This window comes from Suricata suricatta, chromosome 8 (genome assembly GCF_006229205.1).
Source record: "Suricata suricatta isolate VVHF042 chromosome 8, meerkat_22Aug2017_6uvM2_HiC, whole genome shotgun sequence".
In the NCBI taxonomy this organism is placed as follows: domain Eukaryota; kingdom Metazoa; phylum Chordata; class Mammalia; order Carnivora; family Herpestidae; genus Suricata; species Suricata suricatta.
This window is the reverse complement of record NC_043707.1, coordinates 47,445,782-47,461,756: the sequence shown is the minus strand read 5'-3', so window position 1 is coordinate 47,461,756 and position 15,975 is coordinate 47,445,782. Positions and strand designations below refer to the sequence as shown.

Below are 15,975 nucleotides of genomic sequence, written 5' to 3'. Positions count from 1 at the left end.
GAGCCTCTTGGGTCTGATGACCAAAAGCTTCCCACATCTGTTCACAGAGAGGTACCAAAATAGAAGACTGCCAGAAAGAGAGGTGTTTGGTTACACATCACAGATGACTGTCACAAGCCAATTTACCCAAAGCAGTAAAAGCCGCATATCCCACATGGTTGTGAAACGAGGAGCTGTGGACAGTGAAACAGGAATTACATTCTATAAGGGAGTGTGTTTGGAGTAATGACAAGATATTTTTAAAAATCGTGTCTCAAGGTGGAAAAAAAGTCAATATTGTTTGCAGTAAATTTTGAACAGTGATCTTTGTGGACTACCCCCCTCAACCCCACCTCCATCCTTTTATATTCAGAAAACTTCCCAAACAATTGTCTAAGATGAAATTTTAAGCTAGAATAGTATGGTTTTTAATTTTATTTCAAAATTCAAATTGATTTTAGAGTTCAATCTGCATTCAGGAAGATTGTTTGGCAAAACGAGGCAGACTGAATTCCACATCTGGCATGGTTTCTATAAATGAATTAACATGTATGTATTCTACTGCCCTCTCATGGGTAGTCTGGAGATATAACTAATGGTAGTTAATGCCTTTGAAATCTGAAAATAGAATACTTAATTTAGCAATCTGTATGATTTTGATGACTTGGAGGACAAGGTAAAAATAAAATCAGGTTCTCTAAGGGACTTGTAAATACTCAGCAAACAGAAGAAGTTCAACTTCAGGAGTCAGGGAGAGGATTCTTATACTAGGGCTAGTATAAACACGCTGTCAGGATCACACCCATGCTTACAGCTACCTGTATAGAATGTGGAAACATGCAGGAATTTGCCTTTAATTGTTTTTTCCATTTGAAAAGTCATGACTTTCTGAGATATTTCACAAAATGTTCTTTTTCACATTTGTATCCGCTCATTCTATCATTTCTCACTGTGAACAACATGAGAGTAGGAATGAAATCTTATTTTTTTTTCATAATATTTTATTGTCAAATTGTTTTCCATACAACACCCAGTGCTCTTCCCCTTAAGTGCCCTCCTCCATCACCACCACCTCTTTTCCCCCCTCCCCCCTCCCCCCAACCCTCAGTTCATTCTCAGCATTCAATAGTCTCTCAAGTTCTGCATCCCTCTCTCTCCCCAACTCTCTCTCCCTCCTCTGTTCCCCCTGGTTCTCCATTAGGTCTCTCTTGTTTTCCTGCTAGACCTATGGAAATCTTATTTTTTACACCTTTGCTGTCTAGAATAGTAGCCAATACTTGAGCAGTTAGTCAGGAATTGTTTATTTTATTTAAGAAGTTAAATGGACTATCAGCCTAGCCACTAGATGGCAACTCAGTTGTGTATGTAGAAGTATAGTCTCGCTAAATGGAATTCTATCTGGCCTTGAATAACAGGCAGGTTTCTAAACAGTTGTTTAAAATGTACAATGACAGCTGACTATAACTTTATTGACAATTATATCCTTAAAACTAAGAATCTTTTTATAAGATAAATTCTCCCTAAGTGTAATAGCTCATAGGTACATATTTTCTGTATTGGGCTATACCTGTTTTTGTCTAAGAACACCAGTTTCCAGTTGCATCCTGTCAAAAGGACTTTTCGGTGGTCTAAGCGCCTTAAGCAAAGTTCATTCTGTAAACCCAAAGCCCACCTTCTCCCCGAGCACCCCTGGGTGGCTCAATGGGTTGGGCATCTGACTTTGGCTCAGGTCCTGATCTCACTGCTCGTGAGTTCAAGCCCTGTGTTGGGCTCTGTGTTGATGCTCAGAACCTGGAGCTTGCTTGGGATTCTGTTTCCCTCTCTCTCTTTCTGCCTCTCTCAGCTCATGCTCTGTCTCTCTCTCTCTCTCTCTCTTCTTCAAATATAAATAAACATTAAAAAAGATTGTTAAATCCTGCATTCTCCCAATAACAAGTCATTTGCTTGTATTTTTGCCTTGACTTAATAGTTATTATATCAATAATAATATATTATTATTAACAGTTAATAAGGGGGGGTAAAAATACGAGGAAATGTCTCACCTGTAAGTCATAGAGACTCAAGTCTCACAAACCTACAGCCCCATTGCTACCACTAAATAGATGTGTCCTTGTGCGTGTTATTAACTTCACTAACTTCAGTTTACTCATCTTCTACAAAATGAAGATACTATTATCTACTTCGTAAAGTGAAAATAATTAAATGATATAATTCAGTGGAATGATATCTAGTACAATCATTGGTTTGTAGTAAGAATTCAAAAATGGGTAACTAATATTCACATTCTTTAATGAAAATCTCACCCATATTATTATTTGGTTTATTTACTTTATTCTCCTGATTTAAGACCTTCAGCAATTAAATTAAGTTCATAACACCAGGTTTCATAGCGATAGGCCATACGGATTTGGGCTACATTTGTCTTTCGGATGTCGTTTCCCATAGGGCCTTCCTCAAGGTAATTGTCGCCAAGGAAACTTGCTTTCTCCTGTAAGAGAAAAGAAGGGGAATGATGGTTGTCTTTTTATCCCAATATAGACCATAATTACATCTTCCACAAAGGTTCCTTCCTTATATTACTTAGTGACAAAAGGAAAACATAAACCAGTAAAAGCATTTAGCCAGGGCCTCGATATGCACGGTCTGCTAAGAAGTCAAATGTGTTTTATTTTCCTTGCCGCCAGGCTTAGCCAGAGGGCCGGAAGAATTCTTTCTGATCCCTCTCCATAGTAATTGCCTATGGTTTGCGGGATAATTTTTCTACCAGTGTTTCCCCAACTCTCTTTTCTGTACTCAGTTACCAGATCCTATACCCAGAAGGGCAGCCAGCCAAGGTCAGGTCTACCTCATGAGAAATTCCACATTGCAGGACACTGTTTCTTGCCACCTCACACATATCACAGGTACTCAGTTTGAACACTTGTGCAGCAATGGCGTATTCTTCCATTAGGGGCTCCTTGGGTTATTTATTTAAATGAGGCAAAAAAAAAAAAAAGGAAAGAAAGAAAGAAGGAAGAAAGAGAAAGGAAGGAAGGCAGGGAGGCAGGAAGGAAAGAAAAGAGAAAAGAAAGGAGAAAAGAAAAAGGAAAGGAAAAGAAAAGAAAAGAAAAAAATGTATTAAAAAAAATGACAAGCATCCAGCAGAAAAAACATATTGAAATACCTTGATCTGACTTTAAAATTCTGGCTGGAAAACAACAGTCCCACCAAATATGCCTGTCCTGCTCAAGACCCCACATGCGCACCTTGGTGAAGTGGAATTGCATCGGGTCATCTGTCGACAGTGAGATCATCAGTCCTTTCTGGAGGAAATCTAAAAAAGGATTTTTGGCATATTCAAGGAATAAGCTGTTGTTACTTAATGGTGACATGGCGATGGGAATCTGGGCTAAGAAAAACAAGTACTGTAACACAGGGCTCTGAAAAGGAAAAGTGAAAAAAATTATCTAAGCATGTTGAAAAAGGGATACAAGTGAGAAATGTTAAAACCACATGATCTACCGCAAGGTTTAGCTTTCAACAGAATGATCGTACGTTCTTTAAATCCCTGAGTACAGAAGAATAATCATTTTAAATGTAAATGCCATTTAGAATAAATGTATTTGGGATCATCCATTTTCAGTAACATTGACTCAAACCAAATGTTTGAGTTTTAGTTGCCTAAGGTACATGGTCTGTCTTAGGGAAAAGATTTCACCTTGAAACATTTTTTTTTCCCTACAAGAAGGTTCCGACTCTCACAAGAGATATTTGAAAACATGCTATAACAAGAAATCTGGCAAAATCCAGGTTAAGGTAAGCCAAGTACCTCTGAATTCTCCCTTGTCAGAGTTTTAAAATAGAAGTCAGAAGACCTGCATTAACTCATCTCTGCTGCTAACTGGTTAGGTAAGCAACTCCCTTTACTTGTCTAGCTTCTGTAAAATGAATTATATGAATTAACCTTAAAAATATTTTTTGGCTCTACTTTAATTTGATTCCAGTGTTGATAACAACTTGGGAGAAAATGATAGGGAAAAAAATTATTCCTCTAGCTCCAGTATAAAAGTTAATATTAGGGGGTGCCTAGGTGGCTCAGTCAGTTAAGCATCCAACTTTAGCTCAGGTCATGATCTCACAGTTCGTGGGTTCAAGCCCCGCATCGGGCTCTGTGCTGACCGCTAGCTCAGAGCTTGGAGCCTCTCTTCAGATTCAGTGCCTCCCTCTCTCTGACCCTCCCCTGCTCATGCTGTCTCTTTCTCTCTCTCTCTCAAAATAAATAAAACATTTAAAAAATAAATAAAAGTTAATATTAGGAAGACTGCCTCCAACTCACCTTCTTTAAATTCAGGCCATGAGAGATATTATCTGCTGTCATGAATGCTGTCATGAGATGGGTAAGAGCCCCAGCTTCCCCACAGTGAGGTCGGAACAGGAAGGTATTCATGCCTCGTTCCCTAGGGAAAGCAACTGCCATAGTAATCACAGGTGGCCGGCCAGGGCCCGGCAGCAGTGCTGGGCATGGAGTGATTTACAAGAAAATCTGGTGGGAAAAAATGAACCCTCTGAAAGGGAGTGGGGTACCCAAAGGATTCAGTAAACTGGCAATTCCAACTCATAATCTCAATTTTTCCCGAACACAGCCTTCTGAAAAAGAGGCAGTAGAGGATATGAGAGTATGAAGGAAAATCAAGATTTGATTACCTTCAGTATCAACAGGAAATCTACCAATAGCACCATGTTGTCATTTCTCCTACTCACACTTGAGGGGGGAGGTGTCTCCAGAAAACCCCGTTCGAATAGTCCTCTATTCTTTACCCAGGTATATCAAGAAGGGTGAAGTGTATGGAGTATGACAATAAGTTGTGCAGTGATTAGTGTAAACCCCTAAACTTCTAGAGAAAGGAACTGTGAAAGTTACTGAAGGCTCCAAAATATCCATTCCTGCTACTAAATACAGAAAGAAGTCAAAGAAAAAGACAAGGGAAAGAAATATCTGATTCGGGCCAACTGGAAGGGTTGTCAGAGCACAGTGCAGTGGCTTTTGACCACCTAAGGCACCAATGTCTGGGCCCAAGAGCTGTCTGGAATAGAATCATCTCCTAGCTCCAGTTCCGCCTACTTACTTTCTCAGGCTGTTGAGCACCGTGATGTTCGCATACATGTAGTAGGCATAGTAAGTGTAAGATGGGTTCTTTTCTACCGTCCACTCATGGGGCTTGGGGCTCTTGGAGGAGAACATGTGGCCACTGTGTTTGGACTCATCATCCACACTGTCAAAGCCAGTAATCTGTCCAGAAAAGTAGGCCATGCAATAGGGTCAGTCCGACTGCAGAATCCCCGTCCTTTCATCTCCCAAAGGCAAGCACCAAGCGTCAGAGATAAGCACCAGAATTGAATCACAGCTATGAGGCAGGATCGGTGCACGCACAGCAGGAGGAAGGCCCAAAGACTCATGCTTACGTGCTTAAGGAAGACACTGAGGTCCGGGTGAGCCTGGGGGTTAATGGTGGCCTCAAACACTGGCATGAAAACATTCTCCAGCATCTTTCCAAAGTGTGGGAGGAAATTCTTAGATCGGAACACATCACTAAAGGCAAGAATAAGGAAAATTTAGGAGGAAAATATTTTTAGTATTGATAGGCCCTGTGTGAAGGAATCAGAGGGTCAAATGCCATGTGCAGGAAGACTTAGTGCGTCCATTTTAGGTCTACTCCGGTACACTCTTCCTGGTTACCCATGAAGAGGGATTCCATTTAGATTAGGCATAGATATTCAAATTTCTTGCTGGACCAGTTGCCCCCATCTCTTTTACAAAGCCACCTTCACAGCTAAATCCATATGGAAAACGAAGAATATATATAGGAACTATGTCGCAAAAGATGGTGAGCATGATACATTTATTGGGAACGCTTTTGGGGCACCTGGGTGACTCAGGTTGGTTGATTTCAGCTCACATCATGATCCCAGGGTCATGGAATCAAGCCCCATGTTGGGCTTCATGCTCAGTGAGGACCCTGCTTCGGATTCTTTCTCTCCCTCTGCCTGCCCCTCTCCCCAGTTCTCACATGTGCTCTCTTGCTCTTGCTCTCTCAAGAACCAAAACCAAAAACACTTCTAATATGCTTTAGCCAGGGACAATCCAACAAACTAACTCTTATATAGCACTCAACATATGCCATCCACTCTTTTAAGTAGACAGAAATATTAGCTAATTTAATCCTCATAATAATTCGGTCTGTTAGCTACCATTATGGTCCTATTTTTTTGTTAGTTTATTTACTTTTTTAAGTAAGCTCTACACTTAATGTGGGACTTGAACTCACAACCTGGAGATCAAGAGTCCCATGCTCTACTGACTAAGCCAGCCAGCCACCTTCATTTTAAAGATGATGAAATAAAGGCACAGAGAGCTCATGAAAATTGCCCAAGTTCACACACCTATTAAGTAGTAGAAGTGGGATTCAAGTACAGCCGCTCTAGGTCCAGAGTCCATGCTCTTATCACACCTACTGCTTCTCTGTTTTAATGATATTAGACCAGAAGTTCTATCCCAGTCAAAGAGTTACTTTTTTGGCTCAAGAGACAAGATAAAACTCTTACATTGCCTCGGAGCAGGGGTGGGGGGCAGGGGTGCACACAGAGGCAGGTGGCCAGAATATATATAAACACTTAAGTTAGATAAAAGATCAATGATACTGAGTATCTCTGAGAGCATGGGTAATATCACTGATTGATAAATACTCATTGATTATGGAGAACTTGAGCACCTGTAAATGAGACAATTGTCATATGGTAGTAAAGGCCTTCCTATTTTTGATATTTATTTATTTTGAGACAAAGAGAATGAAGGGGTGGGTGAACCGGGGAGGGTCAGAGAGAGACAGGGAGAGAGAGAATCTCAAGCAGGTTCCGCGCTGTCAGCACAGAGCCTAATGTGGGGTTCAAACTCAAAAACCATGAGATCATGACCTGAGCCATAATTCAGAGTCAGTCGCTTAACTGACTGAGCCACCCCGGTGTGCCAGTAAAGTTTTGCTACAAGAAGGCTACATCCCAGTACAGATAAGCATGGGAAAGAATGACTGAACACAGAGAAGAAGACTAGGAGAAAGGGGAAGTATAATAAAATGTACATAGTTCTTATCCTAGCTCAATTTTCTTATATCCTAGCTTAAATACTCTCAACGAGTTATTTTGTGATCTGCATGAAGTTTCACGTTTTAAAAAAGAAACCCCAAAAATTTGGTTAGAACACTGAACTGAAATGATTTTCCTAATTCCCTGTCTCTGGTCAAGAGTGCTGAACCCAGACTGAACAAAACCAGGCACCCAGGACCCTGTGCTGAGTGCTGCTTTGACCAGGCTTATTGGTGTCTAGTGGGGCTGCGTCTTCCTTGTTTGTGGGTCGGAGGCGAGGCGGGTGGGATGAAGTGAGACCTCAGAGTCTCTGCTGGGCTGGTACGTACTAGATCCGGGGGACCTGGATCATCCAGGTCATGTTGCGGCAATAGATGCGGTTACGGATGAACCAGGCGGACAGTTTGTGCCACTCGTCAGGACTGCGGCCGTAGATCGACAGGCGGGGCTCGGCGTGCTGGTACTTGGCCTCCACCAGGTCTGCACCTACCTCCTGCGAAGCCAAGAAAGGAGTCCAAAGCCAGGGATTCTCACAAGTCCCTAAGGGGTCTAAACCTCTCTAGGGAGAGGAAGTAGGCACTAAGAAGAGCTGAGGAAGCATAAAAGGAAGTCAGAAGGAACCTATTCCAGATTAAGATCTAAGGAAATTCAGAGATGAGGGGAATCGAGTCAGTAAGAGACTGATAGTGATAGAGTCTAGAGAGTGAGAAAGTCAAAGGATGTTGAGATGTTCTATCCAAGGGGCTTGCAAACAGCACCCAAACCTTACACCCCCTACTTTCCAAACCACACATCTCCCAAGTCTATTGTGTCATTCCTGCGTCCTAGAGCTTAGGCCACGAGCCTGAAAGAGTTCTTAATCAGCCCCAAATCCTCATCCTCAGCTTCTCTAGCCTAGGAAGACAAGTCTTTTAAAATCATTATAATGAACATTTCCAAAGAAACTTACATTCAATCCATGGTGCTTCCCCAGGGAATGCACCCTTCTCCTTCCTTCATCTCCTTCCTTTCCTTCCCTCTCTCTCTCCTTCCTCCTCTCTTCTCTCCTTCCTTCTATTCCTCCCTCTCCTCCTCCCCCTCCTCAAGAATCAGGGCAGATACCATAGATCTGGTTGGCTCTTGCTCACCTTGATGATGGTGGCAAAATATTCCCCATCAATATAGTTGTCTGTCTTTAGGTAGAGGTCTCGTAGCTCACTTGCTCCTACAGGATTGTATTTGTCATTGAACTTATCAAAACGCTGGAAGGTCTGGCGTCCCTGAATCAGGAAATAGGAACACAAGTGTGTTATTATCAGAGCATCTGGGACATGGCGAGCTAGGGAATGGCCACAAGGAATAGGGCCTGGGAACAGGGGACGGGGTGGGGCTCCAAGAAGGGATCTGGCACAATTGACAAATGAGTAAACCTCAAAGTTGTCTGTGGGTGCTTTCAGCCAGTATGGTTAAGGGGGCTCTGAGAAGGGGGAGGTTGTAGGAGAAAGGCGTGTGGGGTTCTGAGTATGCGCACGAAACTGACATTATCTCTTTCAACCCACAGCGTGAACATCCAGAGAATCAACAGTCAGGTCATAGGGATGCATCTTTAATTTGGCAAAAAGTTCCTTTAGGGTCAGCTTTTTCTCCTTGGTGCTATAGACCACTCTGTCGGCATCGATGTGGTACGATTTCTTGATAAAACGCAGCAGATGCTTCTGGTTCATGCAAGCGGCCGCATGGATATGGGTGTCCACCTGTGTGTATATTCAGAGAAAGAAAACCAACAATCAGCTTTAGTCGTGCTGCTCTGTTACAGGTTATGGTGCCTGCACACCCCAGGGAGGCAGCAGAAAGGAATAAATAGACGGGTATGACTTGACATCTGGTGAAGGTGGCCCGCCAGGAAAGAACCTGTAGCACCTTTTTTGAGATTTCGTTCATTTTTGTTACTTTTGTAGTTCACTTTTGTAGTACCCTTGCAAGAGTGTGAAAGCACAGGGAATCAGTAATGATGCCTACTTCTCTTGGACATCTGCACATCCAATTTACTCCCTACGTTTGATCCGCACAAAATTCTTCGGCGCCACTCTTCACCCCTGAAATGAACTAGCTACCACAGCTTTCAGCCCCAAAGGGAAAAAAGATCAAAATTATGAAGCCATGGCAACAGCGATGGCCTTTACGAGTTAGATTTTTTTTTTTAATTTTTAAAAATGTTTTTGAGGGACGCCTGGGTGGTTCAGTCGGTTAAGGGCACTACTTCAGCTCAGGTCATGATCTCACAGTTGGTGAGCTTCAGCCCCACATCAGGCTCTCTGCTATCAGTGCAGAGCCTGCTTCAGATCTTGTGTCTCCCTCACTCTACTCCTCCTCCAGCCTCTCTCTGTCTCTCAAAATAAAATAAACATTAAAAATATATATATTTTTGAGAGGGAGGTGGAGACAGAGTGTGAGCAGGGAAGGGACAGAGAGAGAGGGAGACACAGAATCCAAAGACAGGCTCCAGGCTCTGAGCTGTCAGCACAGAGCCCGATGCGGGGCTCGAACCCATGAAACCGTGAGATTATGACCTGAGCCTAAGTCCGATGCTTAACAGCCTGAGCCACCCAGGCACTCCTGAGTTAGATATTTTTATGACCACAATTTTATAACCTGGAGATTTGATAGATGACTTTGCCCAAGGTTATACAGGCGGCTGAGCCAGAATTTGGTCCCGAATCTCTGCTCGTATGTTTTCTATCCTCACTTCTTGAAATCACTCAAATGGTCAGAACACACCTCAGAAGTGTTTCTAAGTTGATTAGTTTTCTACACTCATTAGCGCATCTGACACCCACTGTCCTCTCGTGAGCTAGACTCAGCAGATATATTTTCCAATTATACGAATGAGGAAACGAACTCAGAAATATTTAATCACATCCCCCTATATCTCAGAGTCAGGAAATAGAAGAAAAAGGACTAGAATAAAGATCTTCTGAATTCTGGAATAGCAGTTTTTGAGATTTCGTTCATTTTTATTACTTTTGTAGTTTACGATCATTATAATTTTTTGTAGCAAGGATGTGGTCAACCCTTCTGTGCAGAAAATAGTAGAAATGGCATTCTAACCTTTTAGGATAATTAATCTGCTTTCACTAAACCCACCGAACCTGCAGAAACCTTACAGTAATCAGAAAAACAGTATCTTTCTTGTCCCACTCAAAGCTAATTGGGCTCCTGTGTTTGCCCAGCAGTGGCCTCTGCGCCAACAGTGTTTACCTTCCTGCAGTTATAAAAATCGCGGTGCGGGTTGTTCTTCAGTTCCTTTAACTCATCCATCTCGTTGAGCATCTGATGGACCTGGAACTTGGACGACAGGAACTTTAGGCGTCGGTGGGTGTAGGTCTTGCTGTGAAATATTAAATCACATAATTCTGAATCATTCCGACACTTAAGGAAAACAGACACAGTGTCAAAACCATCAGGACCCTTATTACCTATAGGAAGCAATGACTGGAACAAACACTTCAGCTTACAGTAAATCTCACTTGAGAAGTACTGGGGCTCAATCTTCTCATCCACGTGGGACAGAGGCGTGAGGGAGGACTGGGGAAGGCATTTAACAGTCCTGGGGAGACAGTGGTGCTCAAGGCTAAGGGTCCTGGCTGTGGAGATGGCAGATTTGGGCTTGAATCTCAGCAAGCTGTGTGACTTTGGCAGATTACTTAACTCATCAGAGTCTCCGCTTATAAAAATACCCACCTCACAAAATTGATTGTGAGGAGAAAGGAAATAACATACATGAAAGGTTTAACATGGTGTTTGAATGTTGTAAGCACTTAGTAAATACTCATGCTTACTAAGAGAAGTGTTAGTACTCGTGGTGGTGGTGGTGGTGATAGTTCAGACATCGTGAAACACTTACACGGGTCCTTGGGCAATTAAAGCAAGTAGAAAATTCATATCATCTAAGAAGGTGTCCATATTTAGATAAGGAAGTGGCTTAGGTTCATCTTTGCCAGCTGCTGCCTCGTTAGGATAGACGTAAATTACACCGTCCTTCATTTTGAGGTGATAACCAAGGTTTTCCGGTAGGCCATCTGTTTGGAAGGGGTCTTCTCCATTCTTCACAGGAGGGGTAAAGACTTTTTCAATAAAACATAGAGTAATCAAGAAATAAGATAAGTGACCACATGGAAATAACCCAAAATACAAAATGCTGTAAGATCTCATTTGTTTGGAATCCTGTATGTTATAAGTTATCATTATTCATCCAGGGCTAAGCTAAGGTTTATTTTTAGATTATCTTTCTTTTTTAAAATTTTTAAAAAAATTTATGTTTGAGATGGGGAGAGAGAGGGAGATACAGAATCCGAAGCAGGTTCCAGGCTCTGAGCTGTCAGCACACTGACAGACATAGGGCTCAAACTCACGGAAAGTGAGATCATGACTGAGCCAAAGTCAGACGCTTAACCAACTGAGCCACCCAGGCACTCCTACACTATTTTTCAAAGGTGACTAAATTAGTAGTTTAAAATAACTATAAGATTTTATCTAGTATAAGAATGATTTTCAAGTTCTTTAGAAGTACTATTTACATGATTGATACACTACTTACCAATAATTTTATTTACTAAAGTAGGTTGTCAAAGGCTTCCTGTTTAAAACATTTTATTAGCTTATGAGACACTTGCATAGGAGTAAAATCCAATTACGGTTAAATAGTATTGTATCCTTAATAAAACCAACCTCTCTAGAAGTCTTAATTTAGAAGACTTTATTTTTAGTTTAAAATTTTTTAATGTTTATTTATTTTTGAGAGATAGAGAGAGACAGAGCATGAGTGAGGGAGGGGCAGAGAGAGAGGGAGACACAGAATCTGAAATAGGCTCCAGGCTCTGAGCTGTCAGTGCAGAGCCTGACACAGGGCTCAAACCCATAAACTGAGAGATCATGATCTGAGTGGAAGTCAGATGCTCAACCAACTGAGCCACCCAGGTGCCCGTAGAGCGGATTTAAGTTCATAGCGAAATTAAGCACCACATACATAGTTCCCATATATTCCTAGCCCCACGCAGGCACTGCCTTCCACACTACGCATACCCTCCACCAGAAGGTACATTTGGTGCAACTGATGAACATCATTGACACGTTGTAATCACCCAAAGTCCATAGTTTAACTTAGGGTTCACTCTTGGGGTTATACATTATGTAGGTTTGGATGAATGTACAATGAATGACATGAATTCACTTGTATAGTATCATACAAATAGTCTCACTGCCCTAAAGACCCTTTGCGCTCCATCTAGAGTGGTTTTAATTTTTTTTAATGTTTTATTTATTTTTGATACAGAGAGAGACAGAGCATGAGAGGGGGAGGCGCAGAGAGAGAAGGAGACACAGAACTGGAAACAGGCTCCAGGTTCTGAGCTAGCTGTTAGCACAGAGCCTAACGCGGGGTTCAAACCCACGAACGTGAGACCTGACCTGAGCCGAAGTCGGAGGCCTAACCGACTGAGCCACCCAGGTGCCCCTAGAGTGGTTTTAATATAAATGGAAATATAAATAAAGTCTAATTAGAAGAATTACAGTTCTTATTGTAATCATAATATATTATCCACCTCCTGAAGCGCCTACAATTTCTGCCAAAGAAGGGATTTTGTAAATGTCCCCTTCTTTCCAATGCGAACTATTTCAGCCTAAGAAAGCCAAGAACAAATTCTACGCTGTCATGGCCTTTAAAGCACTTAATCCTCTTACTTTCCCTAAGTAAGTGCCCAAGGCAGCAGAATGCCTCCCATTTGTCAGTGATGAATGACAGCCACAGTGGGAAAAATAATATGGAAAGGAAAAAGTCATGCATTTTCTATTCAAAACTAGGAGATAAGGAATGTGAAAGAAGTAAAATCGTATTTTGCTATGTTGAATATTAATTTATGAACCATTATAGAACATACTAGAGAGATAAAGCATAATTTAGAAGAAACAAAGGCAAGACAAACATCCTAGATGTCGATATTATGGAAAATAGGTAAACCGCTTTTATGCATTGCCAAACTGGATACGTGTTTACTCTGATTTTAATATTAAAAGGAATTATAGAGTAGTAGTTGCAGAACTGGAAATCTTTAATGATACACCAATTTGCAAGTTCAAAAACCTTTAATATTTGCCAATTTCAGTCCTTGAAGGATACTCCAGAAGAGGTAAGGCAACTGCACAAAGATGTTTCTCTAGTGCTGTTTATTGCAATCTTATCAGAAATCAGTTTTTAAAAGTCAGGGATCTAGGGGCACCTGGGTGGCTTGGTCAGTTGAGTGCCCAACTTCAGCTAAGGTCGTGATCTGGCAGTTCGTGGGTTCGAGCCCCACATCAGGCTCTGGGCGGACAGCTAGCTCAGAGCTTGGAGCCTGTCTTCGGGTTCTGTTTTTCCCTCTCTCTCAGACCTTCCCCTGCTCACGCTGTGTCTCTCTTTCAGAAATAAATAAAACATTAAAAAAAAGAAATCTAAATGCCTAAAAATGAGAATTGGTTAAATAAATCATGATACAGTTATACAGTAGAAGTCTCTGAAATTAATAAAATCTGAATAATAAAAACATGTACTTAACTTCATATAAGGCAGAAAGTAAAATGTGAGATATGGAAATGAAGTACGATGGAAAGTCAAAACATATAGTTTAGTTTCATCCAGAGGTTAGAGGAAGGAAGGAAATGATAGCATCTGGGCTGCACGTCAAAGGATGAGGCTGGATATGGACATATGGACGTTCAGTGAAAAAAGTGAAGGGCAGTCCAGGCACGGGGAACAGAATGACAACAGTCCAGGGGCAGGAAAGTGCTGAACCAGACAGAGGAGAGGAAATACTTCCGACCAGAACAAAGGTGGAGTAGATAAGGTAAGTTTATAAATAGGTTGAGAATCTAGTTAAAAGGCCAGCTGGTGGTAGGCCTTGAATGCCAGGCTAAAGACTAGACTGAATTTGGAAGGTAATGGGGAGCGATTAAAGGTTTGTGACAGGAGAAGGATATGCTCAGATCTGTGTTTTATTAACTGGCACCAAAGTGAATATGAACCAACAGACAGTGAGATTAGAATTTGAGAGACTGGGTCAGAAACTATGGGGATAGTCTCCATGAGGGGAAAGATAGGCCTAAATTAGGGTTTGGGGAATAGTAAAGAGGGGAGATTTTGAGAGGTATTGTATGGAAATAATTATGTGACTGTGTGTATGGGCAGGAGAGAGAATGGAGCCAAACATGACTATGATATTTTTAGACTGGCTTACCTAGACCATGGTCCCTCCTTATCCATGGGGGACATATTCCACCACCTCCAGTGGATGCCTGAAACCGTGGATTGTACTGAACCCTGTATAGACTGTCCTTTCCTATACATACAGTGGCTTAATAATGGGCCACTGGTCTGCCAACTTACATGTTTGATTTATAAATTAGGCACAGTAAGAGGTTAAACTACAACTAATAATAAAATAGATCAATTATAACAACATACTGTCATAAAAATTAGGAGGGGCTCCTGGCTGGCTCAGTTAGTTAAGGGTCCAACTTCAGCTCAGGTCATGATCTCACAGTCTGTGCGTTTGAGCCCCGTGTCAGGCTCTGTACTGACAGCTTAGAGCCTGGAGCCTGCTTTGGATTCTGTGTCTCCATTTCTCTCTGCCCCTCCCCTGCTCACACTCTCTCTCTCTTAAAAATTAAAATAAACAGTAAATTTAAAAAAACATCGGGTGAACATGGTTGCTCTCAAAAAATCTTACTGCCCTAAACTCACCTTTCCTCTTATGATGATGCCAGATGATAAAATGCCTGTATGAGACGAAGCGAGGTGAATGAGGTAGGCCTTGTGAGGTAGCATTAGGCCACCTCTGACCTTTTTTTTTTTTTAAGTAGGCTTCCTGCCCAGTGAAGAGCTCAATGTGGGGCTTTAACGCACAACCCTGAGATCAAGAACTGAGCCAAGAGTGCAGGGGTTGGCGCAGTCAGTTAGTAGTCCAACTTTGGCTCAGGTCATAATCTCATGATTCATGAGTTCGAGCCTTACATCGGGCTCTCTGCTGTCACCATAGTGCCTGCTTTGGATTCTCTGTCCCCCTCTTTCTCTGCCCCTCCCTAGCTCTCTCTCAAATAAACTAAAAAAAAAAAAAAAAAAAAAAAAAAAGAGCTGAGATCAAGAGTTGGATGCTTAACTGACTAAGCCAAGTGGGCGCCCCAGGCCACTGCTAACCTTCTGTCAATAAATCAGGAGGACCATCTGCTTGTGGACCTCAGTTGGCTGCAGGCAACTGAAACTGCAGAAAGCCAAACCACGGAATGGTGGTGGGGGAAGACTACTGTCATCTAGGGACACGTCTGATAAAGACCGATTTCATTGCATAAGAAAATTACTTCTGACATACCTGGGTAGAAGCTCTCATTTGCTACCCATGCCTCACCCTCGATGTTCCGCAAGTACTTGGAAGGGGTTTTGGGGAATCTCTGAAATGACTTCTGCATGTACCTCTCCCGTATGCACAGCGCCCTGTACAGACCTTTGCAAACTATTTCAAAGTCTTCAACTGTCACCTGCCAAGAAAGTGTCAGAGCATCAGAGTCACTCCTGATGAAAATCCAAGAAGCAGGTCAAGTTTGTCTTGGGTACGCCCCAGCTCTCCTGGGTGTTGTAGCTGGTGCTGAGCATTGCCTGCCCATTTGGCTGCTTGTTCCCTATGAGACTTGGGCCCTGGGTCTTCCTCCAGGAGCAGGTCCTGAAGTTTCTCTCCCTCTTCCATTTCTACTAAAACTCACCTGCTCTACAAGTCTTTCCTTACAGTCTTGTGTTTGTTTGGGGTTTACTAGAAAGATTAAAAGAATCCCTTATAACATGAAAAATACCTTCTTCTTTATAGGTAACATACG

General features: G+C 42.0%; 1 protein-coding gene across 1 annotated transcript in view; it reads right to left on the bottom strand.

The window, feature by feature from the left end:
- Nucleotides 1–2,287: 2,287 nt before the first annotated feature.
- Nucleotides 2,288–15,975, bottom strand: part of AMPD1 (adenosine monophosphate deaminase 1) — a 22,538-nt gene continuing 8,850 nt past the window's right edge. Inside the window, 12 exon segments of the mRNA XM_029948482.1 lie at nt 2,288–2,467; nt 2,825–2,935; nt 3,225–3,398; nt 4,295–4,415; nt 5,085–5,248; nt 5,422–5,548; nt 7,428–7,591; nt 8,226–8,357; nt 8,637–8,831; nt 10,336–10,465; nt 10,982–11,201; nt 15,477–15,642. Of these exon segments, the coding sequence (XP_029804342.1) occupies nt 2,309–2,467; nt 2,825–2,935; nt 3,225–3,398; nt 4,295–4,415; nt 5,085–5,248; nt 5,422–5,548; nt 7,428–7,591; nt 8,226–8,357; nt 8,637–8,831; nt 10,336–10,465; nt 10,982–11,201; nt 15,477–15,642 (1,863 nt within the window). The 3' untranslated portion in view covers nt 2,288–2,308.